Here is a 25,190-nt window from a genome sequence, read left to right as displayed (position 1 = left end):
TGTACAGATTATTTCATCGCCCAGGTCTGAAGCCTAGTACCTATTATTTTTCCTGATCTTCTCCCTCCTCCCACCCTCTCCCCAATGTGTATTGTTCCCCTCTATGTGTCCATATGTTCTCATAATTTAGCTCCCACTTATAAGTGAGAACATGTGGTATTTGGTTTTCTGTTCCTGCATTAGTTTGCTAAGGATAATAGCCTCCAGCTCCATCCACATTCCTGAAAAGGATATAGCCTCATTCTTTTTTATGACTGTATAGTACTTCACCGTGTATATGTATCACATTTTCTTTAGTCAGTCTACCATGGATGGGTATCTTGGGTTGATTCCATGTCTGTTATTGTGAACAGTACTGCAATTAACATATGTGTGCATGTGTCTTTATGGAAGAATGATCTCTATTCTTTTGGGTATCTACCTAGTAATGGGATTGTTGGGTCAAATGGTAGTTGTTTTTAGGTCTTTGAAGAATTGCCACACTGCTTTCCTTAATGGTTGAACTAATTTACTCTCACCAGCAGTGTATAAGCTTTTCTCCCCAACCTTGCCAGCCTTTTTTTTTCTTTGATCTTTTTTTTAATAAAGATAGGGGTCTCATTATGTTGGTTGGTTTGGTCCTGAACTCTTGGCCTCAAGCAATCCTCCCATCTCACCCTACCAAAGTGCTAGGATTACAGGTGTGACCTACTGCACCTGGCCTATTTTTTTTTCTTTTTAAATCTTTTTTACATTTTTTTGTTTCAGAAAGAATGGCCTATTTTTGACTTTTTAGTGATAGCCATTCTGACTGGTGTGAGATGGCATCTCATTGTGGTTTTGATTTGAAAAACATGAAATGCCTCATAAATTTGCATGTCATCCTTGCACAGGGGCTGTGCTAATCTTGTCTGTATCATTTCAATTTTAGTATATGTGCTGCTGAAGGGAGCACTAAATATGTTTATGTCCAAGAAGATAGAGGAAAAACATGAGCATAAAGGGAAAAATGGAAGATTAAAAGTGATCCAGATGGAATGTCTAGAGATGAAAAATACAGCATCTAAAATGAAAAATATACTGAATGGAATAGCAGATTAGATGCTACAGATGAAAAGATCAAGGAACTTTAAGACAACTAAAATGAAGCAGGGAAAGAAAAGACTGAGGCTGGACATGGTGGCTCACGCCTATAAACCTAGAATTTTGGGAGACTGAGGTGGATGCATCACCTGAGGTCAGGAGTTCGAGACCACCCTGGCCCACATAATAAAACCCCGTCTCTGCTAAAAATACAAAAATTAGCCAGCATGGTGGTATGCCTGTAGTCCCAGCTACTTGGGAGGCTGAGGCATGAGAATTGCTTGAACCTGGCAGGCAGAAGTTGCAGTGAGCCAAGATTGTGCCACTGCACTCCAGCGTGGGTGACAGAACAAGACTCAGTCTCAAAAAAGAAAAAAAAAATAGAAAAGAAAAAAGACGGAAAAAAATGAACAGGGCATCAGTGATCTGAGGGACAATATCAAGTGGCCCATCATACAGGCAGACTGTGTGTCAGAATCATACAGGCAGACTGTGTGTCAGAAATAGAAGATGGAAGAGAACCCCAAAATCTGACAAAACAGTGGCCAAAATTCTTCAAAATTTTATTAAGACTATAACCATTTAGATTGAAAAAGTTCAATAAATCCCAAACAGAACAAAGGTAAGTTGAAAACCATACAAAACCAGTCACTATATTTAAGAACAGATACATTATGTGGTAAAACCAATAAATAGCTAAGGCAAGATTAATCCAAATTCAGTATAGTGGTTACCTCTGCAGAGAAGGATGGGGAACTCAAAGCTTTAAATGTATTAGTAAATTATTTTTTCTTCTTTTAATTTCATTTTTTATAGATACAAGGTCTCGCTGGTCTCAAACTCCTGGCCTCAAGTCATCCTCCACAGGATTCAGAATCTACTAGAGAGTTCAGTAGATTTTCTTGTTTTGAGACTGAGTCTTGCTCAGTCACCCAGGCTGGAGTGCAGTGGTGCAATATTAGCTCACTGCAGCCTCCGCCTCCCAGGTTCAAGCAATTATTCGTCTCAGCCTCCCGAGTAGCTGAGATTAGAGGCACCCACCATCATGCCCGGCTAATTTTTGTACTTTTTGTAAAGATGGGGTTTCACCATGTTGGCCAGGCTGGTCTCAAACCTCTAACCTCAAGTGTTCCACCTGCCTCGGCCTCCCAAAGTGCTGGGATTACGGGCGTGAGCCATGGTGCCCGGCCCACTTTGTGAATTTCTAGTAACATCCCTCCTCCACTAGACTGTGACCTCCACAAGAGCAGGAACCTGTTTGCCCACCGTTACAGTGCACATCATACACCCTTCATCACTCTGGTGCTCTCCACGTCCATTTCCTGGTGAAAGTGCTAGATCGAAAACAGATGTCTCATCCTACATTCCAGCAAGAAGCAATTTGGTCTGCTGACCCTACCCACGAGGCTGTGTGTGAGCCAGGTGGGCTGGGGAACAGAGACCAGCCCCGGCCCAGTGAACCCAAGATGGCTTGCTCCATGGAAGGGATCAGGTGCCCTGGGAGAAATGAAAGAGACTGAGAACCCCCAAGACCTCAAACTGAGGCTAGTGAATGGGTCATAAATGAGCCCCTTCTGCCCCTGTTCTTTTAATCATGTCCACTCCCCTCACTTGGGAGATTGGATGGAGGGCACCTGGATGTCCATCCCAAGTATACTGAGGCCACTAGTAACACAGATCAAGGTAGTGAAGTAGTGCAGGGTCAGGGTAGGGGTGGGAGGCCGGGGGCAGGCACAGCCAAGGCTGTGTGGCTTCCCCAGAGGCCCAGATAAGCTTGAGCCTGCAGAGGTCCAGCTTCTCTCCTTGGCAGCACTGGGCACATTCATAAATGTTGTCTATGAGCTCTCTGCTCTTCAAAGGCAGGTTGCCTTCATGCACCTCTGAATCCTAACTGTCCATGCCAGTTTCCGGAAGATAGAGACATGTCCAGTGGTATATGTCCAAGAAATGGGAGGTGCAGCTAACCCCCATGAGTCCTTCACGTCTCATGGAGGCACCTCCACGGGAAGTCTTTCTTCTCTGACACATCCTTTAGTTATCTCCTTACTCCTCGCCATGGGTCTCCACAGCCATGGTGAGTTCAGTATTGTAGGCTCAAAAAACATTTGCTGAATGAATGTAGAAGTTCAAGACTGCCTCTCCTCTGAGCGGTTGTGAGGTCCAGTGTTCTTTGCCTGGAATCCTCTTCCTTCTTCATTCACCTGTTCAGTTTATTTCAAAATTTGAGTGATAATTATGTGTTATACTCTTACTGGACCCAGGGGTTACCTCCTCCAGAAAGCCTTTCTGACGCTCCCATTTAGGGGCTCCTCTTCCCCATGGCCACTGAACTGAGGTGGACCTCTGAGCCCCCAGATCAAGACAGTCCCTTGAGCACAGAAACCACCTCTGTTTCATCTTCCATGCTCAGCACCAGCCTGGGTTCAGGAAACATCCATAGAAGGCACCATCTTCTTAGGGAAGAGACCACCTCTGGGGCAGACAGATCCTGGTTGGGATTCTCGCTCTACACTTCATAGCTTGGCCAAGATCCTTTCTCTTTATCAGTTTACCGGGGTCAAACGGCCTGCTGAGTCTAGATATGAGATTCTGAACTACCTGGCTGAGTTATCAGGATAGTCGTTATCCCCTAGCCCCCAAGGGAGAGCGGGGAAAGATAGGCCACTTAATATCTGGTGCTTGGTAGTCCAGGGACCTAAGGAAGGTGAGGGGGAGCAGAATACAGTGAGATTCTTCCTTATCTGCCCCAGTCTTAGATCCTCCTTTCCCTCCTAGCCCTCAGTCACCTAGAAAACAGAGCCTGAAAACAAGAACCAGGAACTGGTGTCTTATTTGGAGAGGTGCAAACCCAAGGCTTTGGAAATGAGAAAACGGAAGAAAGGCAGGACAGAATGGGAAGTAATGCGAGGTGATGTATTAGCAGGCCAGGGACTGCTTCATGACAAGCCTTGTGGAGGACACAGCAGTTGTGTCCACCAGCCACTTGGGAGGTCTCCCCATTGATGGTACTGTTTTAGAGAAGTGGTGCCATGCCACAATTTATGAAAGGGAGAGGAAAAGGGGGAATTAATCTGCCTGAGTCTCACCTATCTCCCATTTTCCACTAGTCAAATTTCATCCCATAAATATTAACTCTCAGCCTGACACCATGGCTTACGCCTGTAGTCCCAGCATTTTGGGAGGCTGAGGCAGGTAGATCACTTGAGGCCAGGAGTTTGAGATCAGCCTGGCCAACATGGTAAAATCCCATCTCTACAAAAAACACAAAAATAAACTGGGTGTGGTGCACCTGCCTGTAATCCCAGCTACTCGGGAGGCTGAGGCAGAAGAATCACTTGAACTGGGAGGCAGAGGTTGCAGTGAGCTGAGATCGCACCACTGCACTCCACCCCAGGTGACAGAGCAAGACTGTCTCAAATAAACAAGTTTCCCCACACTTCTAAGTTTGCTAGCGGCAACTTGGGATCCAGATCCCATGCCCTGTGCTAGGCCACTCCATCCAAGTCTGTGAAGTGGTGGGAAGAAACAGAAACTCTGGGTACATGGCCAGTGAGTGCCAGGGAGAACCTGATGCATTATATGTGCCATGTCCAATATAGTCCAAAACTGGTTTTTTCATTTTCTGGAAGAAGAAACAAGGCATAGTGATCCAAGACCTTTCCCAAGGTCACATGGCTATTCAGTGGCAAATTCAGGACTGGAAAATAATCTGGCTCTGGAAACTGGATTTTATGTAGCAGGCAAAGGAGTCACTAAAGGGTTTTAAGCTGGGGAACAACAAGAAATAAAGAGCTTTTTTGTTTGTTTGTTTTGTTTTTGAGATGGAGTCTCACTCTGTCACCCAGGCTGGAGTCAGTGGCGCGATCTTGGCTCACTACAATCTCTGCCTCCTAGGTTCAAACGATTTTCCTGCCTCAGCCTCCTGAGTTGCTGGGATTACAGGTGTGAGCCGCTGCCCCCTGGCCAATAAAGAGCTTTTTTCACCCCCCAAAGACGGAGTTTCACTCTTGCTGCCCAGGGGAGAAGGTCTTAGAGAGCAGAGGCAGGCAGGAGCTGTGTAGAAAAGCCGGAATGAGGAGACTGACCTAAGGACCAGGAGCAGGAGCACCGTCCCGCTCTCCATTGTTGGCCTGTGGGACTGAGGGTCCTGGCCGATGAGTCTTCTGGTGTTGCCTAAGATGGTCAGATCGCATGAACTCTCTGCTGCACTGATCACATTTATATGGTCGATATCTGGTGTGTACCCGAAAATGTCGTCTAAGCTCATCAGAACGGAAGAAAGACCACCGACAATTTTCCCATTTGCACGAATAGGGCCTCTCACCTGGGAATGACAAGGGAGAGAGGGAATTTAGAATAGAAGTAGGAAGGAAGGGGTCTGACTCTATGAGGCAGAGCAGTCCAGGTTGAGGATTCAAAAGGGAAGGTCCAGGGCTGGGCGCAGTGGCTCATGCCTGTTATCCCAGCACTTTGGGAGGCTGAGGCAGGTGGATCACGAGGTCAAGAGATCGAGACCATCCTGGTCAACGTGGTGAAACCCCGTCTCTACTAAAACTACAAAAAATTAGCTGGGCATGGTGGCGCGTGCCTGTAATCCCAGCTATTCAGGAGGCTGAGGCAGGAGAATTGCCTGAACCCAGGAGGCGGAGGTTACGGTGAGCCGAGATCGCACTTCAGCCTGGGTAACAAGAGCGAAACTCCGTCTCAAAAAAAAAAAAGGGAAGGTCCAGGGAACCAGGGATGGGCAACATACTTAGGAGTGCCCACCCAGATATCTTGGCACAGTCCTCCCTGATGACAAGTCGGGGGGCCAGTCTAGCTGAGTTCCAAGCTTGGAAGATGAAAGACATCCCAAACAATTACCCACCAGTGGTCCAGGACAAATGTAAAGCCCAGAGACTCCTCCATCCCCACCCCACCTGACACCTCCTTCACCTGTGTGCTTGCGCTGGTGGCTCACGAGGTGGGAGCGTTTGGTATAAGCTTTTCCACAGTTCTCGTAGTTGCAGCAGTAAGGCCTGGCCTCGGAGGAGTCCCCTCTCCCAGTCCTTTCCTGATGCCTGGAGTTCTGCTCTGTTGCCTGTGGAGCAGGTGTGGGCTGCTTCGGTAGGAATGGGCCTTCTTGGGAGTCTGGCTGACTCACAAGAGAGTCCTGAGATCCTAAACCCAGGAATGACTGGGACTCAGCTGGGGGTATCCCAAGGTCATGGCTGTCTCGTCGGGGCAACATCTGAGCCACAGAGGGGAGCACCGCCTGGGACTCCGTGGGAGGCATGGTTGGGGCCAATGCTGTTTCATCAGAAGGTGCTGTCAAGAGGCCAGGGTAAGGCATGGTAGGGCCCCCAGCATGGGACATCATTGGGATTCCAGTGGAAGCCGAGACTGGCAGCCCACTGGGGTGCATGCTTAGATTGCCACTGAAGGCCCTGGCCACTCCTGGAATATTGGGCTCAACTATAGGCATTATCTGAGGCTCACTGAACATCGTCATCTCTTGCTGAGGGGGAGACACTCCGTGACTGTAAATCACCCTGGAAGGAGCGAGAGTTGCTTGGGGGCAGTAGCTCACATCACGCTCAGGCAGTGTCATGCTAAACAGGGGCCCCTCTTCATCCACTTTCTGCCCCGGCACCTCCACAGACACCAAGGGGGGCCCCGGCATCCCTGTGCTGTGAGGAAAGTGCTGAACGCTTGGTAGGCCGTGGTTCCAAGAGGGCTGCACTCCAGAGCTTCTGGTAGATGAAGCCACGTTCAAGATGGGCACCGAGCTCTCGGAATCCTTGGGGAGAGAGACAGTCAGGTGATTTTCGCCCTTGCTCAAATTCCAGTTCCACACGTTCCTCCTCTTCATCCCCAGACCCCATCCTAATCCAGCCCTCTATCTCCATCTCTTGCTTGAATTCTCCTGCCTCCAACCATTTTCCAGCTTGGGCTTTCTAACAGGTCCGGCTGATACAAGCCCCAAGGAAGCCTAAATGTAACTCATGCCACTTTCCCTCGGACATGTTTTTTGCTTTTTATTACATGCAAAGCAACAAAGAGAGCAAATAAAACATCCCATAACCTTCCTACACCTTCAGCAAAACTCTGAGAAAATGTTCAAACTCTAAATATTGAGGCGGAGTTTTGTTCTCCCCGGCTGGAGTGCAGTGGCGCAATCTCGGCTCACACAACCTCCACCTCCAGGTACAAGCGATTCTCCTGTCTTAGCCTCCCAAGTAGCCGGGATTACAGGTACGCGCCACCACACCCGGCTGATTTTGTATTTTTAGTAGAAACAGGTTTCTCCATGTTAGTCCGGCTGGTCTCAAACTCCTGACCTCAGGTGATCTGCCTGCCTCGGCCTCCCAAAGTGCTGGGATTACAGGCATGAGCCATTGCGCCCAGCCCGAACTCCAAATTATACATGAAAGGGATGGGGGTTGTCTGGAAATCAGGGGCAATAACCCTTGATGACTTGCATGAAGGGTAAGAAAGAGATTGGTAGTAGAAGGTCTTAAAATAGGATAGGAGCCAATAATCATATTTTTAAAAACTGTCAGTAGGCCAGGCGCAGTGGCTCACAACTGTGTAATCCCAGTACTCTGAAAGGTCAAGGCAAGGTGGATTGATTGAGCTCAGAAGTTTCAAAAAGGAAAAAAAAATCAGCTGGGTGTGGTGGCATGTGCCTGTAGTCCCAGCTACTTGGGAGGCTGAAGCAGGAGAATCATTTGAGCCTAGGAGGCGTAGGTTGCAGTGAGCTGAGATTGGGCCATTGCACTCCAGTCTGTGCTGACAGAGACCCTGTCTCAAAAAAAACAAGCGACAACAACAACAAAAGTACCCAGCTGGGCACGGTGGCTCAAGCCTATAATCCCAACAATTTAGGAGTCCAAGGCAGGTGGATCACGAGGTCAGGAGTTCAAGACCAGTCTGGCCAAGATGGTGAAATCCCATCTCTATTAAAAATACGAGACTTAGCTGGGCATGGTGGCACATGCCTGTAGTCCCAGCTACTCGGGAGACTGAGGCAGAGAATTGCTTGAACCCAGGGGCAGAGGTTGCAGTGAGCCGAGATCTTGCCACTGCACTCCAGCCTGGCGACAGAGTGAGACTATCTCAAACAAAACAAAACAAAACAAAACAAACAAACAAAAAAAAACACCCCAGTATCCATAAGATACTAAACTATCAAGACAAATTGAAGATTGCAATTTTTTCAAAAAATATCACCAGAAAATTGTTGTACAAATCAAGGGTAAACGTAACAACATTCAAACACAAGAAAGAAAGAAAGAAAGGAAGGAAGGAAGGAAGGAAGGAAGGAAGGAAGGAAGGAAGGAAGGAAGGAAAGAAAGGAGAGAAAGAAAGAAGGAAGGAAGGAGGAAAGAAGGAAGGAAGGAGAGAGACAAGGAAGGAAGGGAGGGAGGGAGGGAAGGGAAAGAAAGAAAGAGAGAGAGAAAGAAGGAAAGAAAGAGAAAGAGAGAAAAGAGAAAGGAGAGAGAGAGAGAAAGAAAGAAAGAGGCCCGGTGCAGTCGCTCATGCCTGTAATCCCAGCACCCAGCACTTTGGGAGACCGAGGTGAGTGGATCACTGAGGTCAGGAGTTCAAGACCATCTGGCCAACATGGTGAAACCCCGTCTCTACTAAAAATACAAAAATTAGCTGGGCGTGGTGGCACATGCATGCAGCCCAACTACTCGGGAGGCTGAGGCAGGAGAAACGCTTGAAACTGTGGAAGTTGCAGTGAGCTGAGGTTGTACCACTGTACTCCAGCTTGGGCAGCAGAGTGAGACTTCATCAAAAAAAGAAAGAAAAGGAAAGAGGAAAGGAAGGGAAGGGAAGAGGAAGAGGAAGGAAGGAAAGAAGGCAAAGCTTAAAAGCAATTACAACTTTTGCAGCAAAGTTACAGGAACATCACAGGTCAGAAATAGGGAAATTCAGAGAAGTTTCATCCGACAACAGGACAGGAATTAGAGTAAGGGAATGGGGCAAAGGTAAGAAAGGCGCACTGGAGGGGCTTCTATTTCTTGACCTGAGTGATAGTTTCACAGGTTTTTACTTTATAAGAGTTCATTACTTTGTAGAAGCTGTACTTATATTCACTTTTCTGTTTGAGTGCTATTTTTAGTAATATGGTTTAAAATAAGTTAGAGTTGCTGGGCACGGTGACTCATGCCTATGATCCTAGCTCTTTGGGAGGCCCAGGTGGGAGGATCGCTTGAGGCCAGGCCTGAGTAACATAGTGACTCCTCACCTCTACAAAAGAAAAAAAACTAGCCAGGGATGGTAGCATACACCTGTGGTCCCAGCCACTCAAGAGGCTGAAATGGAAAAGATCATTTGAGCCTGGGAGGTCAAAGCTGCAGGGAGCTGTGATCACATCACTGCAGTCCGGCCTGGGTGACAGAGTCTCAAAAAGATAATAATAATGCTAAATTTAAATAGGAAATATTCTATACAAATTCACAATGTGTGTCTATATATATGCATATATATAAAACAAATACATATATACATATTCTAACTCTGTCCATTAGAAATTGTGACTCTAATAACAATGCATGGTGGCTCATACCTGTAATCGCAGCACTTTGGGAGGCCAAGGCGGGTGGTCAAGAGATCGAGACCATCCTGGCCAACGTGGTGAAACCCCGTTTCTACTAAAAATACAAAAATTAGCTGTGCATGGTGGCGCGTACCTGTAGTCCCAGCTACTCAGGAGGCTGAGGCAGGAGAATCGCTTGAACCAGGGAGGCAGAGGTTGCTGTGAGCCAAGGTTGTGCCACTGCACTCCAGCCTAGTGACAGAGTGAGACTCAGTCTCAAAAAAAATAAAATAACAATGCGTGCCTCTAGAGCCTAGACTTGTCTCTAATTCTATTCCTTGCTAAAAGTTAGACCAAGAATTTCCTGACTCCAAGACTGAGAAAAAAAAAATGAAGGTTGAAGGGAGCCTGGTACATTTTGTGCCAGAAAATAAGGGAGCTTTCAAAGATTAGGACTGGGTCAAAGGAGACAGGAAGTGACATCAAGGAAGATGGCAGGGTAGGAAGCACCAGGAACCCGTATCCCCAGCATGATAACTATTGCACTGGCAGCATTTGTCTGCTGTAAGTTGTTTGGAACAATGCAGGGTATTAAAGGCTTGTAACTTCCAAGGGAAGGCTTTGAGAGTAAGTTGTAGTTAATTTTGGTCAACCTAAACTCTTAGGTAGGTAATGGCTACACATACACACCCTATGTTCCTGGAGCAACTTGCATGCAGCTTGCAGGAGCCAGAGTGGGCAATAAAAACCTTGTCCTCCAACTATTGGGGATATATGTCCTGATTGTTATTTACTGTTTCTGATTATGAGGTGCAGACAGAGGTAGGCAGCCATTGTTGCAACTCAGCCCCCAATGTTACAACCCCCTCTCCTTCCCACTCAAGAGACTTCCAAATATGAATACAAACATCCAAGAAGCTCAACGCAATTCAAGTAAGATAAACTCACAGACCCATACCAAGAAACATTATAATAAAACTGTTGAAAGCCCAAGACAAAGAGAGAATCTTGAAAATACCAAGAAGTGACTCATCACTTATAGGGGATCCCAAAAATTCCCAGTAGCTCTTTCATCAAAAACCTGGGACACTAAAAGACCACAGGTTGATGTATTCAAAGTGCTAAAGGAAAAACATAAAACTGTCAACCAACCTCTATCTGGCAAAACTATCTTTCCAAAATGAGGAAGAAATTAGACATTCCCAGATAAACAAAAGCTGAGAGGTCATTACCACTAGACATGCCCTGCAAGAAATGCTAATGGCAGTCCTTCAGGTTGAAATGAGACGCTAGGCAGTAGCTTGAAGCCATGTGAAGAAATCTGTCATGAGAAAAATTTCTGATAAGGGTAAATATATGGACAATTGTAAAAGTGAGTATTATTATAACTTTGATTGATAACTCCACTTTTTGTTTCCTACATGATTTAAAAGTGCATTAAAATTTATACTTTTATTTTTTGACATACGATGCATACAAATGGAACTCTGTGAGATCAGTCACTGAAAAGAGGTGGGAATTGAGATATACAGAAGCAGTTTTTATGTGCTATTGAAGTTAATCTGGTATAAATTCAAATTAGAATGTTATAACTGGGATGTCAAATGTAATCCTCGTGGCAACCACAAAGAAAATAGCTAGAGAAGAATATATACAAAAGGGGCCAGGCACAGTGGCTCACGCCTATAATCCCAGCACTTTGGGAGGCTGAGGTGGGTGGATCACTTAAGGTCAGGAGTTTGAGACCAGCCTGGCCAACAAGGTGAAACCCCATCTACTAAAAATACAAAAATTAGCTGAGTGAAGTCCCAGGTACTCGGGAGGCTGAGGCAAGAGAATCACTTGAACCAGGAGGCGGAGGTTGCAGTCAGCTGAGATCGAGCCATTACACGCCAGCCTGGGCAACAGAGGGAGACTACGTCTCAAAAAAATAAACAATATATACAAAAGGAAATTGTGTTATAAGGAAATGTAAGTTTCAGTCAAAAAAAGATCAATTAAACAAAAAGACAATGCTGGAAATGAGGAACAAAGTGGCAGAATTAAATCCTTCCATGCGAGTAAAATACTTTGCAGAGTAAATGAATAATACTTTCCAAAAGACAAATTGGCAGAATGGATTAAAAACATGATCCAAATATATGCTGTGTATATATTGAGATCCAAACACCACAATAAACCAACTAGATCTAACAGACATACACGGAAACACTGTATTCAACAATAGAATACACATTCTTTGAAAGTGCCCATGGGCCATTCTTTAGAAAACCATACGGTACTTCCTACTTTACAGAAGAATACAAATTAGGTCTCAATAGATTTAAAGAGAAAGACTTTTCTCTTGCCGGTTTTAGAAAAAAAGCAAAAAAAACAAAAAACAAAAAACAAAAAAAAAGTATCATACAAAATATCTTCTCTGACCCACAACCAGATAAACTAGAAAATTTACAAATCTGTGGAAATTAAACAGCATTCTCTGAAACAATCAATGGGTCAAATAAAAAGAAAAGTACAACAGAAACTAGAAAATACTTAGAGACCAATAAAAAGGAAAACATAACTACCAAAACTTATGGGAAGCAGCAAAAGCAGTGATAAGGGGAAAATCTACTGGTTTAAATGCTTACGATAAAAAAGAATACACCTGTAATACCAGTACTTTGGGAGGCCAAGGCAGGTGGATCACAAGGTCAGGAGTTCAAGACCAGCCTGGCCAAGATGGTGAAACCCCATCTCTACTAAAAAATATAAAATTTAGCCAGGCATGGTATCAGGTGCCTACAGAATCCCTGCTACTCCGGAGGCTGAGGCAGAGATTTGCTTGAACCTTGGAGACGGAGGTTGCACTGAGCCAAGATCATGCCACTGTACTACAGCCTGGGCAATACAGCAAGACTCCATCTCAAAAAACAAATTGAAAATAGCCAGGTGTGGTGGCAAGTGTCTGTAGTCTGAGCTACTCCAGAGGCTGAGGTGTGAACAGTGCAATCAGTCACAGCTCATTTTGGGCTGGAATGCAGTGGTATCATCATGGCTCACTGCAGCCTCAAGTGACAAAAGCCCAGCTATTATTCAAACTTTGAACATTGCTAATTGAAGTGAATAAATTAAGCATTTATTCTGCCTCTCCAAGAAAAAAATTATTTCAAAATTACCAAATGACTACAGTTAAAACCTAGAAGAATACAAACTAATAAACATAGAATGAATGGTGGAATTAGAAAATTTATTTGCTACCAGATGCAGTGGCTCGTGCCTGTAATCCCAGTTTCTGGGGAGGCTGAGGCACGAGAATCGCTTGAACATGGGAGGCAGAGGTTGCAGTGAGCTGAGATCACACTACTGCACTCCAGCCTGGGGACAGAGTGGGACTGTCTCAAAAAAAAAAGGAAAATGAAATTTATTTTGCAATCCCTAAGGAAATTTAATTGAGGAAAAATTTAAACTTGGTGTTAAAGCCAGTAGGTGACCCTGGCCAGGCATGGTGGCTCATGTCTGTAATCCCAGCACTTTGAGAGGCCGAGGCTAATGAATCATGAGGTTAGGAGATCAAGACCATTCTGGCCAACATGGTGAAACCCTGTCTCTCTACTAAAATACAAAAAATTATCCAGGCATGATGGATGGTGCATGCCTGTAGCCCCAGCTACTCAGGAGGCTGAGGCAGGGGAACTGCTTGAACCCAGGAGGCAGAGGTTGCAGTGAGCTGAGATTGCACCACTGCACTCCAGCCTGGTGACAGCAAGATTCCGTGTCAGAAAAAAAAAAATTAGGTGAATGGCTGGTAGAATACTGGACATTGGATACATACAAGGCAGAATCCACAGATTACTTTCTGACTGCAGGGTAAACTTTAATAGAGAGCTTAATTAGGCTTTTCACTACCTTAATACAAGTATCACCAAATTCGGGTAGCCAGATGTGTCTCCTGATGTAATGCAAGATGAAGCCTACCGTACACATGAGGCATTCTTGCCAAAAATCTTGAATTCAATTAAGCTGTAAGATCTAATCCTAATTAAAGGTAATACAAGTGACAGAAGATAAAGCTAAATTATATCATGAGGAAGCAATCTGCTATCTCCAAAAGGAACATCCTGTAACACAAAAGTTAGCATCATGAAAAACCAAATCCCAATCATGAAAAAATAAAACTATTCTTCTGACTTCAGAGACTCGAGGGACATAACCACCAGATGCAGTGCATGGTCTTAAATTCTGGTTTGGACAAACCAGCTACAAAGTACATTTAGGAATAGCTAGGGGCATTTGTATAAGGCTGCATCTAAGATTATTTAAAGGATTTATCAGCTGGGCGAGGCAGCTCATGCCTGTAATCCCAGTACTTTGAGAGGCTGAGGCGGGTGGATCACTTGAGGGCAGAAGCTAGAGACCAGCCTGACCAACACAGCAAAACACCTCTACTAAAAATACAAAAAATTAACTGGGCGGAGTGGCACACACCTGTAATCCCAGATACTTGGGAGGCTGAGGCATGAGAATCGCTTGAACCTGGGAAGTAGAGGTTGCAGTGAGCCCAGATCACACCACTGCACCCCAGCCTGGACAACAGAGCCAAGACCCTGGCTCTCTCTATATAATATATGATATATTAAAGTAATATATTAGTTATTAATATATTAAATAATAAAAATAATATATCTAATTTTGATAGGGTTGATTATGCGGTTTTGGCTATAGATGAAATGTTCTTTTTAAAAGAAAACTCTAGAAGAGTTGGGAAGATCTTGTTTTATTTTTAATTTAATTAATTTTAGAGACACCTGGATTATCACAAAAGCTTTCTAACTATTGCCCTTGAATCCAGCCCACGTCCACCAGGGCACTCCTTTGAAAATGCAAATCTAATTGAGCCAGATCATGTTTAAACTCATCAATGGCTTCCTACTGCTCTTGGAATAAGCAAGCCCTGAATGACCTTAATGGTGTCTCTGGGCTCTCCCCCACCCCCCCACCCCTCCCCCCATCACTGTCTAGACACTGGTCTTTTAGTTCCTCCTAAGAGGAAGCAGACAGCCTCTGGTCTCAGACCGGAAAACTTTCACTTGACCAGTTCTGTTCTCTAGTCCCAGACCAGATTCTCAGCTGTCTCCTAAGCTCCCAAATCAGGTCAAACACCTCTGCTATCTGTTCCCACGCGCCCACGACTTCTCCTTCTTGTATGCTGTACATTTCCAATCATTCAGCTAATGATTTATTTATTTATTTATTTATATTTTTTAGAGACGGGGTTTCACCATGTTTACCAGGCTGGTCTTGAACTCCTAACCTCAAGTGATCCACCCGCCTCGGCCTCCCAAAGTGCGGGGATTACAGGAGTGAGCGCCTGGCCTCAGCTAATGATTTATTAATAAAATTATATATATATCTGTTCTATGGTAAATTCATCATCATATTCCAAGGGTCCGGCAAAAGCCTACCACTTAGTAGGGCTCCAATTAACATTTTTGGTTTTTTTTTTCCTGGTCGTTTTCTGCTCACTTCCTAACCTGATCTTTTCTGTTCTGAGTACTCAAGTTGCCTGGAACCTTCTTACCCTCCACGCGCCCAACACGAGATCTACTGCTGGGCGAACATTATTGGAATAAACGACGTATGATTTACACCTCAATCTTCCAACCCTCCCTTCCCACCCTTCCCTTTGCAACCCCTCCCCTCGGGTTTCTGCTTCCCTCGCCTCCCCTCTCCTCCACGGCCTCCCCGCCCCGCCGCCCCCCAACCCCCACCCCGGCCTGGGCCCGCCCGGCCTGCCAGGGGCTGACACCTGACTCACCTGGGCGGCCTCGTGCGCCGCCTGCCACCGGCTCAGCTCCCCAGTCTCCTGCTCCATCTCAGCCTGCGGGCGGCTGTACATGAAGACTTGGTAGGGTCTATGCTCTCTGCTGAACAGACGGGGAACCTGCCACCACGGCGTCTCAAGCGGGTATCGGGACATCACCACGCCACAATCACCTTCTATTTACCTATTTACAGCTGCGCCAGGGGGCGGAGTCAACCCCACCCATCCCTCCCTGCGCCGACCCCGCCCTGCCCCAGGCCGCCCACGGGCCCTCAGCAAGCCCCAACCAAGGCAGCGTCACTGACAGCCACCGTAGGCCTTGACCGCTTCTTAAAGGAATTTTGTGCGCCCACCCAACCCACCCATTCCGCCCTTCAGTCTGAGCTACCGTTTCACCCAAGTGGAGGCTGGGGACGCGCAGGTCTCAGACTCCAGCCAGGAGGAGGCTGGAGAGATGCAAGGCCGGGTGTAGGGCCTTCTGCTGAGAGGAGAGCCTCCGCCAGTACTCTACCAGGTCGGGATCTTGCCATAAACTTTGGGAGGGCTGGAGCTTTTCTGCTACAGGTCGGGCACCTCTGTCCGTTGTCTGTACAAAAACTGAAGACTGGAAGCTTCATGGCACAACCTATTTATTCCACAGTGTTTACTGAGTACCCAGTATGTGTCGGGCCCTGATCTCAGAATTAGGGGTAAAATGGTAAACAGGAAGAACAAAGTCCTTGCTGTCAATCTCCGTCTTACATAGGCAGACAAGAAATGAGTAATAAAGTTCATAACTATTATAATTTTAGATGGTGGTGAGTGCTATGGAAAACCGAAACAGAGAAATGTGAGCTGAAAGCTACATGCCTGAAAGGAGCCAGCCAGAGGAAGGTCCAAAGGCTCTAAGGCAAGAAAGAGCCGGACAGTGCTAGAAAGAAATTGAAGGCAGGGCGACCACAGTGATACCACAAGGGCAGTGACGCGAGGACAGAGGGATAGGGCCTTGTAGACCATAGAAAGGAGTTTGGATTTTATTCTAAGTGTGATGAGAAAGCACTGATGGATGTTAAACAGGAAATTGGTATGATCTGATATATGTTTTTTAAAATAAACCATTTGACTCCTTATCGATTATAAAGGGTGAGAGGGATGCAGAGACAGCAGTTAGAAATCTAAAGGAGCAAGCTGGGCACGGTGGCTCACGCCTGTAATCTCAGCATTTTGGGAGGCCAAGGCAGGCAGATCATGAGGTCAGGAGTTCAAGACCAGCCTGCCCAACGTGGTGAAACCCCATCTCTACTAAAAATACAAAAATTAGTAGGGCGTGGTGCCACATGCCTGTAATCCCAGCTACTCAGGAGGCTGAGGCAGGAGAATCGCTTGAACCTGGGAGGCAGAGGTTGCGGTGAGCCGAGACCGTGCCATTGCGCTCCAGCCTGGGCCACAGAGCGAGACTCCATCTCAAGAAAAGAAAAAAGAAAGAAAGAAATCTAAAGGAGCTGTCTAAGAAAGGGATGTCAGTGTTTGGTCATGGAGGTGGTGCCCACCCACCTGTAGTCGCAGCTACTCAGGAGGCTGAGGCTGGAGAGCACCTGAGCCCAAGAGTTCCAGGTTGTAGTGTGCTGTGCTGATTGGGTGTTCACACTAAGTTCAGCATCAATATGGTGAACTCCCAGGAGTGGGGTGCCAGCACGTTGCCTAAAGAGGGATGCACTGGTGCAGGTCAGAAACAGAGCAGATCAAAACTCCCATGCTGAACAGTAATGAGATCACTGCACCTGTGAACAGCCAGTGCACTCCAGCCTTGGCAACATAGTGAGGCCCCATTTCTTAAAAAAAGAATGAAAACCAGAACTTGTAAGGGACCAGAAGTGGGTAGGGAGGGAGAAAAAGAGGAATCCAAGAGGCTCCTAGATTATTGGCTTAAGCGACTGCGTGATGATTGTGCCACTTGGTATATGGAAAGATAGGAAGAGGAGCAGATTTGGAGGTGGCTGAAACAAGACTTCCATTTTAGACATCGATTTTGAGATGCCTATTAATTATTCTTAGAAAAGGTCAGGGCTGTAAATGTAAACTTGGGCATTGTCAGCATAGAGATGGTAGTTATAAGGCCGTTAGAGCGAATGCTATCAACTCCAGAGGTAGTTTGAAGACAGGACAGAAGACAGAGCCTGGGGACTCCTACATTTAAGGCCCAGGGGAACAGCAAAGTCATCCAAAGAGACTGACAAGTTGAGATAAGCAGGTAAGTAACTACTGGATTTGGCAAGACAGAGGTCAATGGTGACTTTGGCAAAACCAAGTGCAGTAGGATGGAAGCCGGACTGGAGCACGCTGCAGAGGGAACAGGAGTTGATGGAGTGGGACACTGTCTCCAAACAACTCTTTCCAAGAAGTTTTGCTATGAATGAGAGCAGAAAAATGAGGCGGCAGTTAAGGGAGGGGAGGGCCTATGATAGGCCGATGAGGCTGCTCCAAAGGAGAAACTGATACAGAAAGAGAGGGCTCAATTATAAGAGCAAAGTCATTGATGAATCAAGAAAGGACAGGCTCTGGAGTGCCGATAGACAAGTGGGCCTTTGGTGAGAGCAGGGACATTGGCTCTATTATAACCAGTGGGGTAAGAAGGGTCTTATGGTGTCTTAGGGTCCCCAGCTACTAGCATGGAGTGGGGCTGAGAGCAGGCCCTTGAGAAACACTGGCTAATGATTCTATGGCTAACACCTGCTCAGCTGGCAACTCCAGTTTCACCTTCTCCTGGGGCCATCTCCGACTCTGATTTGAAGCCTCTTTCAGTTCCCGCATACCTAGTGTTTCTCCCAACTTGGCATTTAGGAAATATTTGTGGAATGGATCATATTTGATACACAGAGCAGATCATTTTTCATACCCCCTCCTCTAAAGATAAAATTATTTCCATAATTCAAATTTTATATTTTCAAATGACCATAAAATAAAACAAATTATAATAATGGCCAGAAAAAGGAAAGGTAAAAGTGAAAATGTTATTTGCCAAAACTTTGTATATATACTCACATCATAAAATAAATATATAAAATTAATAGTATGGTTCCAAAAAATGAAAAATGCACAACTATTTATTTCAATCATTTTCACATCTACCTGTTTAAATTTTGATCCTTTCCCTACAGTCTGATACACTCCCTTATGTAAATGATCATCCAGCAATCAACAATTAAATTTTAATAAAACCAAAACATACTCCTGGCATGGTGGCTCAGGCCTGTAATCCCAGCACTTTTGGAGGCCAAGGCGGGCAGATTATCCAAGGTCGGGAGTTCGAGACCAGCCTGACTAACATGGAGAAACCTGGTCTCTACTAAAAAAACACAAAATTCTCCAGGTGTGGTGATGTATGCCTGTAAACCCAGCTACTCAAGAGGTTGAGGCAGGAGAATCACTTGAACCCAGGAGGCGGAGGTTGCAGTGAGCTGAGATCACGCTATTGCACTCCAGCCTGGTCAACAAGAAGGCAACTCTGTCCCCCCAGAAAATAAATAAATGAAACCAAAACATGTACATAAGTACAATTAAGGTGATAATACTTAGGCTATAACATTTATTTCCCCTACTCATCTTTCACTTTAAAACCATTCACAAGTTTAAGGGAATAGGTTTTCATTTCAAAGGTAAATTTTTATTCAAATTCAGTAAAATATTTCATGTACCAACTAAAAATTTTCATGTAACAAACAAAAATGGTTTGCCTCTCAGTTTGCACTCTCTGTTCCACTGTTTTAACACAGAAGTCCAATTGGTTACATAGAATGACAGAATTGAAAAAAGTCAAGCCCTGTTTGTCTTTATCATCATTGACAGTTACTCATGATTGTTTATTTTGAATCTACTGTGTAAACTTGAATGTATCTAATACCACAGGGGTTGAACATGTGACCCTTGCCTGAAGTGGGCTCCAAACGTGGGTGTTAATGTGACCATATAACTGAGCATTCTCCAAATGAACTTCCACATAGAATACAATGTTTATTAAAGGATCACTGCAAAGACTAAGAATGCAAAATAAATTAAATGAATAAAATAAAAATTTTAAAAAGGATTGCTAATGAAAATGTGTTAGTGTGAAGTTTACATGTACAAATAAAATCCAGTATCTACAACAATTATTTAGAACTGAAACCAACAGAAGATTTTTTTTGAGAGGAGTATTTCTTTTTTTCTTTTTCTGAGACGGAGTTTCGCTGTGCCGTCCAGGCTGGAGTGCAGTGATGTGATCTTAACTCACTGCAACCTCTGCCTCCCGGGTTCAAGATTCTCATGCCTCAGCCTCCCAAGTAGCTGGGATTACAGGCTCATGCCACCATGCCCGGCTAATTTTTGTATTTTTTCAGTAGAGACGGGGTTTCACCATGTTGGCCAGGCTGGTATCGAACTCCCGACCTCAGGTGATCCACCAGCCTCAGCCTCCCAAAGTGCTGGGATTATAGGCGTGAGCCACCGTTCCCAGTCTTTGAAGAGGAGTATTTCAACAGACATTATTTAAAATCACTGGTGCACAGCAATGATAAAAGGCAGACCAACTTTTAGTTGGATCTATTATTGTTAAGTCCTTTATAGATATGCACCCCTTCTAGCCCGCATGTGGACAGACTGCTACCACTGCCCACTTTAGTATGCCAAGGGGCTACAAGTCTTCTTGACCCTGCCAGGTGGCCCTGTATTATCTCTGTCTGGAATGCTCTTCCCCCATTTCTTCATCTACTAACTCCATTTGTTTTACTAACATTTAATGAGTGTCTATTATAGGCTACTCTCCCTTAGGGTCACCTGCTCCAGGAAGCCTTTGCTGCACCCTGGCCTCCCATTTTCGTGCCCCATTCCCAGGAGTTGTCTTTGGGTGAACTGCAAGGACTACTGGGAATTCATTTCCATGTGACTACTGCAGTTGGGATATGTTTCAAACCATGCCATCTGCTTGAGATGAAGTCTGGACTCAAGGTCTGGGATTAAATTCCAGCCTGAGATTTTGAAATTTGTGATTTAATCCTCCTGATTTTCACGTGCTTCATTAGCTATCAGCACCTCAGAGGATTAGTTTCCTGATTTATGAATGATCCCATTAACAGCTTTATCAAGTGCCTCGAAGTATATCAAAATAGGAAGGAGCCAGCTCCACCTTTCAGCCTTTTAATTCTGAGCCGATTTTTGTGTGGACACCCGGAATGCCTGGGGCATTCTGGAATTTGCCCTGGGGTCTTGCCTCCTTCCCAACTTTACCCCATCCTCCACTGACAGTCCATCCTAGAGATACACTGCATGTGTGTCTCTGGGCCTAGGGTGACTCAGGGCCTGGGCTTGGGCCTGGGAATGACTCAGGGGCAGGCATGCTGCCCACCCCACTGCCATTTTCTCTGTTCCTCCCAGAACCCTGGTCATTCTGGGCTCTAGTCCTGGGTCAGCAAGCTGTCCCCCGCAAAGTGCTACACTGCACTGTCTGTGGCAGGTCTGATTCCTGTATGTTTTACACACAAAACAGCAACATTAGCAAGTACCAGGTTTGTAATAGGCACAGCTCATGCTTTCTCCCCTTTTTTGTGTTTCAAAGAAAGGATCATCATATTCATTTTATGCACGTGGAAACTAATGGTGATGCTCAGAGAGAAGTAGCCGTCAAATCACAGGAAAGGTCATCCCCTAACCCGTATGCTGCTGAATGTCTCGAGAACTTGTTTCTCTGCCTGGAGTGTCCTTCCCACTGGTCACTAGTGCTTCCCCCACCCAATCCTACCTGTCTTGTGCCTTCCCTGACACCCAGGCTGGCCTGAGTGCCTCCTTTGCACTCTGCCCTGGGTTACCCATATCTCAGTACAGAGAACTGATTGCTTTTGTAGTTATTGATGCTGTGGTTATTATGTGTTTGCTTAAAAGAGCCTTTTGCTGCCTTCTGCCCTCCTATTCTAAGGACCACATATGTACATTCTGTTCCGTTGCGTCTTTGGTGCTACTCAAAGTGTGGTCTGTGGTTAACAGCAGTTTGCAAATTTCACGTCTCCAACTGGATAGCTACAGAAATTGAAAGAAGCTGTCTTGAAATTTCTTGAACCCTTGCGCTCAAGGGATCCTCCCACTTCAGCCTCTCAAAGTGCTGGGATTACAAGCATGAGCCACAGCACGCAGCCATGAACTAATTTTTGGACAAATCGACTTTGAGGTTACCTATGAGAAGTGGGAATGTCCAGGAAGCAGTTAGATATATGAGTTAGGAGCTGAGGAAGCAAAGTCTGGGCTGGAGTTGTGGATTTCATTGTTGGAGCTATTAGAATGAACAAGATTCCCTGAGATGTGGAGTGAAAAGGGCAGAGTTACCTGTAGTCCCAGATACTCGGGAGGCTGAGGCAGGAGAATTGCCTGAACCCAGGAGGCAGAGGTTGTGGTGAGCCGAGATCGCGCCATTGCACTCCAGCCTGGGTAACAAGAGCGAAACTCCGTCTCAAAAAAAAAAAAAGAAAAGGGCAGAGTCTAAGGACAAACCTCTGGGTACCTAGCATCGTGTCTGCCACATGGAAGATAATTAGAAACCCTTTGTCAAATGAAGAGGTAGATAGACATGACACTAAGTCTCTTTCATGCCCAGTTCAAGCTTTCCTTATTAACCCTATTACACTCTTAAATCGCGCAGCATTCAAATAGACACTGCTGGGGCTGCTGGTGGGGTAAGAAAGAAGACCAGAAAAGGGAAGGCTCAAGGCTGGGTGTGGTGGCTCACATCCGTAATCCCAGCACTTTGCAAGGCTCAGGCGGTAAAATTGCTTGAGCCCAGGAGCTCCAGACCAGCCTGGGCAACAAAGCAAAATCCCGTCTCTACAAAAATTAAAAATAAAAATAGCCAAGCATGGTTGCAAGTGCCTGTAGTCCTAGTACTTGGGAGACTAAGGTGGGAGGATTGCTTGAGCCCAGGAGTTCAAGGTTAAAGTGAGCTAGGTTCGTGCCACTGTACTCCAGCCTGGACAAACAGAGTGAGACCCTGATGCTAGAAAAGAAAAAAGAAAGAAAAAGAAAACATTGGCGAGAGCTGGAAAAACCAGTCATGAACCTGGAGGTTTGGCGGGAGATGAAGATGAGGCTAGAAGAAAAAGTTGGAGCCAGGTTTTGAAGGTACAGGCTTAGACTTCATCACAAATTATAGATAGATGCTCTCTGTTTCCTGATAGTGTAAAGAAGCTAAGGACAGAATTGCAAGACAAGGACACCATTGTTTGTAACAGTAAAAGAAATTTGGAGACAACCTAAATACCTATGGATGGGAGAATAAGTGCATGGTGGTATGGTCAAACAATGGGATTCCAACTTCAATTAGAATGAATGCATTAGAATGTCATGTGTCATCATCTCAAAAATGCAATCTGCTAAGCGTAATGTGGTATCTCCTGGAAAAGAATATTAGTGGAAATACTGGTGAAATCTAAATAAAGTCTGTAGTTTAGTTAATAGTATTGTTCCAATGTTTATTTCTTAGTTTTGATAAATGTACCACAGTTATGTATGGTGTTAACATTAGAAGCTGACTGAAAGGCATACAGTAACTCTCTGTATTATTTTTGCAACTTTCCTGTAAGCCTAAAATTATTCCCAAATAAAAAGGTTTAAAGAGATAAGCTCAAAGAAAAAAAACAAATTGCAAAGGAATTCATGCAATGTAACAGCATTTACAAAATGCTTTAAAATATGCAAAATAAGGCTGGGCATGGTGGCTCAAGCCTGTAATCCCAGCACTTTGGGAGGCTGAGGCAGGTGGATCATGAGGTCAGGAGTTCGAGACCAGCCTGGCCAATATGGTAAAATCCCGTCTCTACTAAAAATACAAAAATTAGCCAGGTGTGGTGGTGCTCACCTGTAGTCCCAGCTACTCGGGAGGCTGAGGCAGAAGAATCACTTGAATCTGGGAGGCGGAGGTTGCAGTGAGCCAAGATCATGCCATTGCACTTCAGCCTGGGTGACAGAGTGAGACTCTGTCTCAAAAAAAAAATGCAAAATAGTAGAAATTGTTTATGGATACATCAACATATATAATAAAGACATAAAAACATTCATGGGAATGATAGATACCTAATTTGAGATAATAAGATTAAGAAAAACATAGACCGGTCCATCGTGGAAGGAGGTCTGTGCCGCGTCTTCCTTAAGGTTGAGAACAAAAAGATGCACCTGGACTTTCCCCGGAGCCCTCTGCGTGGTTGAGCTTCAGTGGAATTTTGGGGCTCTTAGCTGCCAGCAGCACTTGCCTGATAGCAACAGAAACCAGTCCTGCTTGCCTCCGTGCCACAAAAAAGCCACACCCAAGATCACCTGACACCCATCCTGTCAAGTGTCCATGATGCTGGGCCCTGAGGGAGGTGAGGGCTTTGTGGTCAAGCTCCGTGGCCTTCCCTGGTCCTGCTCTGTTGAGGACGTGCAGAACTTCCTCTCTGACTGCACGATTCACGATGGGGTCGCAGGTGTCCATTTCATCTACACTAGAGAGGGCAGGCAGAGTGGTGAGGCTTTTGTTGAATTTGGATCAGAAGATGATGTAAAACTGGCTTTGAAAAAAGACAGGGAAAGCATGGGCCACCGGTCCATTGAGGTGTTCAAGTCCCACAGAACCGAGATGAATTGGGTGTTGAAACACAGTGGTCCCAACAGTGCCGACAGCGCCAACGACGGCTTTGTGCGGCTTCGAGGACTCCCATTTGGATGCACAAAGGAAGAAATTGTTCAGTTCTTCTCAGGGTTGGAAATCGTGCCAAACGGGATCACATTGCCTGTGGACCCCGAAGGCAAGATTACAGGGGAAGCATTTGTGCAGTTTGCCTCCCAGGAGTTAGCTGAGAAAGTTCTAGGGAAGCACAAGGAGAGCATAGGGAACAGGTACATCGAGGTGTTTAAGAGCAGCCAGGAGGAAGTTAGGTCATACACAGATCCCCCTCTGAAGTTCATGTCCTTGCAGCGGCCGGGGCCCTGTGACCGGCCTGGGACCGCCAGGAGGTATATTGGTATTTTGAAGCAGGCAGGCCTGGAGAGGATGCAGCCCAGTGCCTACAGCGCAGGCTATGGGGGCTATGAGGCGTACAGTGGCCTCAGCGATGGTTATGGCTTCACCACCGACCTGTTCGGGAGAGACCTCAGCTACTGTCTCTCCGGAATGTATGACCACAGATACGGTGACAGTGAGTTCACAGTGCAGAGCACCACAGGCCACTGTGTCCACATGAGGGGTCTGCCATACAAAGCAACCGAGAACGACATTTACAACTTATTCTCTACTCTCAATCCTGTGAGAGTCCATACTGAGATCGGCCCAGATGGAAGAGTGACGGGCGAAGCAGATGTTGAGTTTGCTACTCATGAAGAAGCTGTTGCAGCCATGTCCAAAGACAGGGCCAACATGCAACACAGATGCATAGAACTCTTCTTGAATTCAACAACGGGGGCCAGCAATGGGGCATACAGCAGCCAGGTGATGCAAGGCATGGGGGTGTCTGCCGCCCAGGCCACTTATAGTGGCCTGGAGAGCCAGTCAGTGAGCGGCTGTTATGGGGCTGGCTACAGTGGGCAGAACAGCATGGGTGGATGTGACTAGTTTTGTTAGGAACATTTGAGTTATTTCAATCAAATTTTACACAAGCAGCCAACAAGCAGTTAAGAGCAGTTATAATAGAGGAAGCTGTGGGACCCATTTTGCACCATGAGTTTGTGAAATCTGGATTAAAAAAATTACCTCTTCAGTGTTTCTCATGCAAAATTTTCTTCTAGCATGTGATAATAAGTAAACTAAAACTATGTTCAGCTTTTCTC

The 25,190-nt window shown here is 45.6% G+C and overlaps 2 protein-coding genes and 1 non-coding gene across 8 annotated transcripts; 1 reads left to right on the top strand and 2 right to left on the bottom strand.

Moving 5' to 3' along the window:
- Window positions 1-827: 827 nt before the first annotated feature.
- LOC135273451 (U6 spliceosomal RNA) lies at window positions 828-934 on the bottom strand. Its single transcript, XR_010341254.1, has one exon. It is a non-coding gene; the product is annotated as a U6 spliceosomal RNA (small nuclear RNA).
- Window positions 935-5,147: 4,213 nt separating this feature from the next.
- Window positions 5,148-15,467, bottom strand: KLF17 (KLF transcription factor 17). The gene is made up of 3 exons (XM_012434854.2): window positions 15,387-15,467; window positions 5,998-6,841; window positions 5,148-5,386 (listed from the first exon to the last, which is right to left on the bottom strand). Exons 1-3 carry the CDS (start codon window positions 15,465-15,467, stop codon window positions 5,148-5,150), a joined length of 1,164 nt encoding a protein of 387 aa, XP_012290277.2.
- Window positions 15,468-23,517: 8,050 nt separating this feature from the next.
- Window positions 23,518-24,975, top strand: LOC105705141 (heterogeneous nuclear ribonucleoprotein F-like). Of its 6 annotated transcripts, none has more exons than XM_064370927.1 (2): window positions 23,518-23,844; window positions 23,980-24,975. In XM_064370927.1, exons 1-2 carry the CDS (start codon window positions 23,728-23,730, stop codon window positions 24,973-24,975), a joined length of 1,113 nt encoding a protein of 370 aa, XP_064226997.1. In that variant the 5' UTR covers window positions 23,518-23,727. The 6 variants fall into 6 exon arrangements, with proteins under 6 accessions (XP_064226997.1, XP_064226999.1, XP_064226998.1 ...); XM_064370929.1 differs by having other exon boundaries at window positions 23,518-23,934; window positions 24,217-24,975; XM_064370928.1 differs by having other exon boundaries at window positions 23,518-24,010; window positions 24,146-24,975.
- The last annotated feature ends 215 nt before the right edge of the window (window positions 24,976-25,190 follow it).

The sequence above is a fragment of the Aotus nancymaae genome, unplaced genomic scaffold, assembly GCF_030222135.1.
Source record: "Aotus nancymaae isolate 86718 unplaced genomic scaffold, 86718_ANA_hifiasm-v0.15.2.pri h1tg000007l, whole genome shotgun sequence".
NCBI classification, from domain to species: domain Eukaryota; kingdom Metazoa; phylum Chordata; class Mammalia; order Primates; family Aotidae; genus Aotus; species Aotus nancymaae.
The sequence above is the reverse complement of the archived record's forward strand: the minus strand, read 5'-3'. Positions and strand labels throughout refer to the sequence as shown.

What these genes read in the sequence shown, in the direction of transcription:
- KLF17 (XM_012434854.2), bottom strand. Translation starts at nt 15,467, where the DNA reads ATGTACAGCCGCCCGCAGGCTGAGATGGAGCAGGAGACTGGGGAGCTG. An exon ending in CGGCGCACGAGGCCGCCCAG is followed by an intron (nt 6,842 to 15,386) that starts GTGAGTCAGGTG and finishes TCTCTCCCCAAG; the next exon opens with GATTCCGAGAGCTCGGTGCC. An exon ending in CCACCAGCGCAAGCACACAG is followed by an intron (nt 5,387 to 5,997) that starts GTGAAGGAGGTG and finishes TGTCATTCCCAG; the next exon opens with GTGAGAGGCCCTATTCGTGC.
- LOC105705141 (XM_012434853.3), top strand. Translation starts at nt 23,728, where the DNA reads ATGATGCTGGGCCCTGAGGGAGGTGAGGGCTTTGTGGTCAAGCTCCGT.